The sequence below is a fragment of the Aegilops tauschii genome, chromosome 4, assembly GCF_002575655.3.
Source record: "Aegilops tauschii subsp. strangulata cultivar AL8/78 chromosome 4, Aet v6.0, whole genome shotgun sequence".
Taxonomy (NCBI): Eukaryota; Viridiplantae; Streptophyta; class Magnoliopsida; order Poales; family Poaceae; genus Aegilops; species Aegilops tauschii.
In genome coordinates, this window is record NC_053038.3 from 436,123,610 (window position 1) to 436,131,673 (window position 8,064).

The following is an 8,064-nucleotide window of genomic DNA, read 5'->3' on the forward strand; positions in this document are numbered from 1 at the left end:
CTCAAACTTTTCTTATATATCATTTTTTTAGAGGGACAGAATCAATTTTGTTTGTGATACCACACTTTTTGTTACGTTTGACAACCCTAGCAATTTCTTAGTGTGATACTTTTTGCTGATGCTTCGCTGGGTTTGGTTAGATTTCAGTACCTTACTGATCCTTCATTTTGTTCTAACCCAAACCTGCTACTCTGCAATTCTTAGCTCAGGATACAAAGTCCAGAACCAAGAGTAAACCCTGTTAACCTGGTATTGATCTAAAATCACGTCGCCGCAGTGGCCAAAGCAACTTAAGGTCCAAACACATTAGGCCTCTTATAACTACCAGGAGTGAATGGCATAAAACCTCACAGCAGCACCAAAGGTCTCACAGGTTTCATGGCAAAGCCTACATGCTAAATAACAAGATCCCCCTAAAAGCAGACCTGACATTATAACATCCCTACAGACTTGTAAAAAACATTAATTCTTGCTTCTATGCAACATTCATAAAGAAGAAGAGACAGCAGCTAAAACCCCAGCACCACTCTTTTGATGAGATGCAGGGAGGGCTAGGCAGCAGCCGACGGCTTGGTGCTCCTGGAGGGGGTCCTCTTGGGATGGTCCTGGCTCCGCAAGATGGCGCTGTCCGACGAGTCCGAGCTGCTTCGCTCCCCGGTCAGCGCCTTGCTCGACAGCATCTTCCCCAGCACCTTCTTCGGCGTCGCGCCGCCCTTCGCCTTGCCGTTGGCGGTGCTCTTGCTGCTGCCGTGGCTCTTCTCAGCGTTGTGGCATTTCTCCAGCTTCGTGGTCTTTGATGAAAGGCTGAGGTCCTCCACCCCTATGACTCCATCCCACTCGTCTTCAGTGTTTGTTGTGGCGCCTGACCTTGAGCTCTCGTAGGAGCCGATGCAGATGCTGTCAGCTCGGACCGTCGCCGCCGCGGATGCCCTTGTCTGCTCGTGGTATAGCACCTGAACCACGGTTCTCAGAGGGAGGCGCTCGTTCTGGACGGCGTGGGCGCATGCTTCTGGCGACAACTTCTTGCAGTCCATGAGGCAGCACAGCTTCTTCTTGTCGCTCTTGCTTAGGCTTGGGTGCTCCTGCTCAAATTTTGAAACAAAGAATGTCAATTATTTACCAAATGAATATAGGACCATAGGAAATAAGAAATGAATGGGTTGCGATGACAGAAATGAATGCAAAAGAAATTCATAAACCAAAACAAAAACAGCAACAATTCAAATACATTAGGAATATATTTGGAAGTATGCACAAGAAAGTGATTTAGTACGCAATGTACATGCAGATGATGGGTTGTGTGACATTTGTAGTTTGCGAGTTGTAAGGGTACCTTCATATACATGTCAATGGCGCGGTATAGCCCATCATGGAAAGGCCTTGAATTGCCTGAAATTGCCTCAGCAAGATTGATGAACTTCAAAACAGGGGTATTGGGGTCCTTTGCAACCTCGGTGAGATAACCATCAATGACTTTTGCTACCGTGATCATAGATGTACTAGGTGCTTGCACGTGACCGTTCACCTCAGCATTATGTTTCTGAGTATTTTTGTTATCTTGCCTCACATACTCCTCGACGATGCTAAGAATCATGTCAATGTCATAACCAGTTGTCTCCCCATCGACCGTAGGAATAAGAAGATCTGACACGGATGCTTCATCCAGCTGCCGTCCAATTCTCTTCACAAGCTCTTTCCTGCACATCTCTCCACATTTAAGCAGATTGGTTGCCCTCAGTAGCTTTAGCAGGAAGCTGCATGAGACTGAGCCTTTCTCTGATGGTAACAAGCATGTGATGGTAACTAGCATCGCTCGGACCTTTCCATCACCATGGATCATTGAAACCTTGCTTAGTGAGGGGAGCTTCTTGTATGTGTAGGCTTTGATTGCCTCACCAACAGCATCCTTGGGCACCATACCCATTGTTTTGATTGCTGATATGACTTGCTTGTAGGAATCGATGTCGAGATCTGTGAGATCCTCGACCCACCAATCCTTTGGCACAGACGGCTGCTTCTTGACTCCATTCCATTGCATATCAAGGTCATTCTCAGTTGAGAGCTTCTTGCGATTGTACGTGTATGACCATTCAACCTTGGAGGTGTCAACAGAGGCTTTTGAAGCAATGGAATCAATGCAGTGGCTAACCAGCTTAAGATCCTCTGACCATGGTAAATGAGCCTTTGTTGTCCCAAGGACAATAATGGAATCTTTCCAACTCCTGAATATGCTTGAGCTGAGGAAGACATCAATCTTGTAGATCAGATTACCCTTGTCGACAGTTTCATTCATCTCCAAGTACTCCGCAGCGCAGCGGGCAGCAACGACATTGTACGCATTGAGTGTGACAACCATGCCATAGCAGAACTTGGCACATATCTCAAAAGCCTTTGGGCCACCAGGAATGTCATGGATGTGGATATCAATATTTTCATCACCAGTAGTTGGGATCAACTTCTGAAAGCGAGCACACTTGGATAGAAGTGGAAACTGCATGGATGGATGACGTAAAAATCAGGAAAATATAACTGCACGTTCCATTAGAAAATATAACAATACATTTGATAAAGAAGAAAAATATATAACAATGTCATCTCTGCAATGGAACAATGAATTGTGTGAACTCCATACCATAAACTAACTAACTTGAGTAAAACAACGAGAGCTAATAATATGTGATAAACAGAACACGTTACAAGGGTTTTTGCAATGGAAATAGGAGAACAAGTTGGTAACCAAAAGTAAACAAAAAGACACGAGGCCATGATCTTCTGAAGCATGACTACTTTTTACTAACATAGATCTTATGAAAGCAGTCTACAGCAAAAAGTAAATGAAGAGAACTGAATTGTTTACCTTGTGAAGGTAAAACTTTGTGTTCCCTAGACGAACAGTGATATCACTCACCAATTCAGTTTCCACAATTCTGCAAAACAAACAATTCTCATAAGAGAAATAAAAAAAGAACAAGCAACTGCAATGATTTTATATCTTTTTTTATTGGGTAGTCATTTGATATCTTGGAAGGACAAGACAGTATTTTATTCAAATATGTATCCAAATGTATACAGGATGTTTGTTGTTGTTGTTGCTATGAGTGGATAACAGATTTGTCTATTTAGCATGAGACCGTTTAAAGAGATGGGGAATGCACAAAATGAAGAACATGAATGTTACATGAGAAATAACTTTGTACATTTAGAATCTAAAAAGTAAAGAAAAAATAGCTCAAAAGCAGTATCCAATTAAATATTTCATAAAAAAAGAAATGAACTTACATGTAGTACAAACTAATGTTTGGCAATTCAAATATGACTGGAAAGTTGGTCAGAAACTTCAAATGAAGCACCATTTTTAAATCACTTCCAAGTTCTCACAACTCTGAATCCCTTTAAGCACTTGGATATCCAAGAGTACGGTTATGTTTAGGCGACTTTTTCAATCATACAGCTATATCATTAGTTCTTTACAAAGACCCGACAAATCACGGTCACTCCGCTCTAACCAAGGCTGAAGTAGACGACATTAAACTTGGAGCAGTTAACATCATACAAAAGGCTCCCCGGAAAAAGGAAATCATACTAAAGGTACTTGTGTGGATCCCAGGAACAAAACATGCACATATCCTGGATAAGATAGGGTATATTACCCACAAGACATTTGACAATGGGAGGATATAAAAGAAAGTGGTAGTCCCACAGTTTGAACTTTGACCCTTAAGGATCTGAGAAGCTGGGGAAGTATAATACTCACATGTACAAAACTAAACAAGACCATAGTTCTTTATGTTGGTTTGTCCGTTATTAGCATTTTATTATGGTCCCTCTATATCAGCAATTCATATGCTAAAGCTCGACAGAAGTTTCAGAGATGCAGAAATGAAGAAAACTGACACAAAAACCGGTTCTTGTTGGGATCATGTCCTAATACTTGAAACCAATAAAAGCAGTGAGCTATATAGCTGTATGCTGATCCAGCCAGAGGTAGCAAGCAAGCAAACAGAAACAATGCACAAGAGCAAGGTGAATGAACATGCAAGAGAGGGATGAATGGATCACTCACCTGACTTCGCTCCCATCGTCCTGAAAGGTGTCCGGGTTCGATCCAAGCTTCATGAACTTCATCTTGACAGAAACAGAGGTTCAAAGGACGAACAAGTACGCAGCACAGCACACCACCTTGCCTTGCAGCCTCTCACTCCCCCAGGCCAATGCGCTGACCACCACTGCAGGAGCAGGAGGAGGAGGAAGAAGAAGAAGAAGACTTGTGTGCTATGCTAACCCATCATACTTGTCGAGGGAACAAACAGCAACGGCTCCAGGACCAGACGGCAAAGAAACAGCAAGTACAAGGAACAGAAGCAACTTGGCTAAGCTAGGCCGGTGGGGTGGTGGGCGGCGGAAGGGGGGGAGGGGAGATGGAATATGGCAACGTGCCCGGCCCGGCGCTCGTACAACGGAAACAATAGCAGCAGCAGCAGCAGCAGGATCGGTCCTTGAGGGAGGCACACTCCACCCCACCCCGGCCTACTTATGCGGGGTGGTGCTGCGGCGAGGAGCACAAGCGCCTCATGGGGAGTAAACAATGGCGGGGAGGGACGGACACCCACAAAGCACAAAGCTGACACAGCCCCACCTCCTCCTCCTCCCCTGCCGCTATCTATTTCTTAATCCGCCTGTCCTTCTTGATCCCGGTGGATTGAGATCTTCCGCAATAAATTTCCCTTTCCCCGCTACAGCACCGGTAAACCGAGAAAGCGAGAAAGAATCACGCAGGCAGTATCTCGTGTCCAAAGCTCGCGCCTAGCATAAACAACGCGTCCACATTCCTCCTCCCAGACCCTACAAATCTCTGCAGAAACAACGGGAAAAACAGAGTTAGCCGAGATTTTTTTAAACGAGTTGATCGACACGGCGCATCTTTTTCTAGCGCAAATGGGGAGGCAACGGAGAGACCGGACCGGCGACCACTTGCCCGCTCCGGTCTGCGCTCGTGCTTGTGCTTGTGCTTGCGAGGAGGAATCTTGTGACAAGATCTCGCAGCCTTGTGCCGGGGCGAAGAGAGATACTGCTGCTAATTATACTACGCAGCAGGAGGGAGGGGGATAACGGAATTTGGTTGATTAAAAACCCGTTGAGCCCACAGGAATTGCAGCCGCAATGTGACGGCCACGAGGGAGCATGTGGAGGGAGGGAGGGAGGGAGGCGTCGAGATTTATAGCGAGGCGAGCCACGGGGATGGCAACAAAACAAAACCAAACAGGGGTACCCAACCCAACCCAACCCAACAAAGCGCGCAAGAACAAACGGAAAGCGGGCGGATTAGGGCGGGCCATGACCGGAGAAAGAGGAACAGTGCGACGGGCGGAGGCAGACCCACCTCCCCCGAGAAAAAGACGGGCTACACCCCACCCCAGCAGGCAGCAGCGGACGGAGCCAGCCCCAAGAACTGCTCGCCGCCAGCAACAAGTGCCCTGCTCTGCTCGGGGGGAAGAGTGCAGCCAAGATGCGGCCACGCGACGCAAGTGCGCGCGCGCATGTGCCCGTGTCTCCCTGTCGACCCGGCTGGGAGGAGTGTCTCCCTCCGATGCCCGCGTGCGTGCCGGTGCGCGTGCGTGCGTGCTTGTGTTGGGAGTGGTAGAAAGACGGAGGGCGAGAGGGTGACCTTGCTAGCTTGCTTGCTTGCAGGTGTCCTCCTCCCTCTAATGGCCGCCGTGAACACCCACACACCGAGGAGCGAGCGAGGAGCGAGGCGGCCCGGCGTGCCTCCTCAAGTACCCGCAGCAGAGAGACAGCACTACCACCACTACCCTCTCTTTTTTCTCGCAATGCACTGTGAAACGGAGTGATATGCAACAGGGAAAGCGAAAGCGGGGAGATCGGAGGGGGAGGAAGAGGCTCACCGCAAGCGTCCAAGGAGCGAGCGAGCGAGCGGCAAGGGGGCAGCGGGTGCTCGGACGGAAGGCTTTCCTCGCCTTTGAGGGAGCCGGGCTGCCGGGATCGATCGGTCGCTTTTGGGTTTTGTTGGGTTTTCTTTGCCGCCGCGCCCACAGCCTCACTCGCTCGCTCAGCCTCAGCTCACTGTGCTCCTGCTTCTGCTTTGCTTTCGACAGGAGAGGAGAGGAGGGGGGGAATGGAATAGAAAGCTCTCTCCCGCCCGCGGTCCTGCTCCTCCTGCCGCAGGGTGGTGGTGATGCTGGTGGTGGCGGCCGTGCTGCTGCCTCGCCTCAGCGCCTTTTGCTCAACGCTGCTTTTCTTGGCAAACGGTATATACCTACGTATTTATGGTACAGTATGGGTCTATACGAACGTCTTTACAGCGTAGCGTAGCCTGGAGGAGGAGTAAATAATAGCCCATGCCAAAGTATTGAAAGCCTTCCTGCTGGATTACTCCTCCTGTTATGGTGTCTTTTAAATAGGTATAAAAGCCATCAATGGGCTAGAAAAGGCTGGTATATACACTTTGCAAACAAGGAAGTAATTGCATCCATGTCTAAAATGGGGGGTAAATGGGAGGAAAAAATATCCATGTAATATGGATATATATACTTGACACATTTGACACGGTAAATATGATATCCTCACACTTTACAAAGGTCACCGTGCTAGCTAAGTATAACAGTGAAATTTGATAGATCCTCTGGATCGGTGTAGGCTAGTGATTCCGGTGAACCTACCTTCTCCTGGTGCTGACGAGCTCAAGCCGGAGGCCATCGTGGTGCTGTGGCGCACGGTGATGACGGAGAGTAGGCGAGGTGGTGGTGGTGCTTCCCGTCACTACTGCGAGAACCCTAGATCGGAAGGGATTGTCGATGGGGTGCGCGGCTTGCGACGAACCTCGTGTTGCGAGCCGCCAGCGCCCACCTCTTTATATGGCGCAGTGTGACAGGGGGCCGCCAGCCATAGTGGGCCGGGCGCCCCCGATCAGGGCGCGGATCTAAGGCCCGGTGGGCCGTTGGGCCCACACGGTGGAGATCAACCTAACATTCTCCCCCTTGATCTCAACTTTACTTTTAAACTTATACTTTCTGGTTTATTTGTTTCATCACATATTGGTACATAGAGCATGTTTCATCATCACAGCTTAATTGCCGATAGAATCATGCAGCTACAACATACGTTTTGTTCATAAACAAATTCTGATCCTTTTGGGCCTATCCAGGAATCATAAGGCTTTCCCTTAAACCCATGCCGGCTAAGTGTTCCTTGAACACAGGTGGTAAGCCTTTCGTTAGCAGATCCGCAAGTATATGTTTTGTCCTTATATGCTCGAGACTTATAGTCTGATCCTAGATTTTATCTTTCACAACATAATACCTTATCTCTATTGTTTTGGCAGCATTACTCGACTTGTTGTTGTGAGCATAGAATACTGCGGGTTGGTTGTCACAGTACATATTTAGTGGTTTGTGAATACAATCTACCATTTTCAAGTCGGGTATAAATTTCTTTAGCCATATCGCCTGCCCCGTGGCCTCGAAGCATGCTATGAATTCTGCATACATCGTGGATGATGCAACTATCGACTGTTTGGAGCTTTTCCACGAAATAGCTCCTCCAGCGAGAGTGAATACGTATCCAGACGTGGATTTTCTATCATCTCTTTCCCCTGCAAAATCTGCGTCTGAATACCCTTTTATCTCTAGGGAATCACATCTCCTGTATGTTAGCATGTAGTCCTTCGTGCCTTGCGCATAACGCAATGCTTTCTTTACCATCTTCCAGTGCTCTATTCCTGGATTCTCTTGATATTTACCGAGTACCCCGGTGATAAAAACTAAGTCAGGGCGAATGCACACTTATGCATACTGTAAGCTGCCAACAGCCGAAGCAGATGGTACTGCTTTCATTTGATCGATCTCGTACTGATTCTTGGGACATTGGAATTTTCCAAAACTGTCGCCCTTGACTATAGGAGCAGGTGTGGCTTTACTCGCATGCATATTATACTTTTTAAGAACCTTTTCTAAATATGCTTTCTGCGATAGTCCTAAGACTCCATTGTTCCTATCTCGGTGAATTTCTATGCCCAAAACATATGATGCTTCACCAAGATCTGTTATG

The 8,064-nt window shown here is 47.4% G+C and overlaps 1 protein-coding gene across 6 annotated transcripts; it reads right to left on the minus strand.

Moving 5' to 3' along the window:
* Positions 1–290: 290 nt before the first annotated feature.
* Positions 291–6,224, minus strand: LOC109731547 (phototropic-responsive NPH3 family protein NPY4). Of its 6 annotated transcripts, none has more exons than XM_020290720.4 (5): positions 5,904–6,224; positions 4,064–4,852; positions 2,858–2,927; positions 1,334–2,491; positions 291–1,082 (listed from the first exon to the last, which is right to left on the minus strand). In XM_020290720.4, exons 2-5 carry the CDS (start codon positions 4,123–4,125, stop codon positions 552–554), a joined length of 1,821 nt encoding a protein of 606 aa, XP_020146309.1. In that variant the 5' UTR covers positions 4,126–4,852; positions 5,904–6,224; the 3' UTR covers positions 291–551. The 6 variants fall into 6 exon arrangements, with proteins under 6 accessions (XP_020146309.1, XP_020146308.1, XP_040243336.1 ...); XM_020290719.4 differs by having other exon boundaries at positions 5,666–5,930; XM_040387402.3 differs by lacking the exon at positions 5,904–6,224 and adding an exon at positions 5,381–5,676.
* Between the last annotated feature and the right edge of the window lie 1,840 nt (positions 6,225–8,064).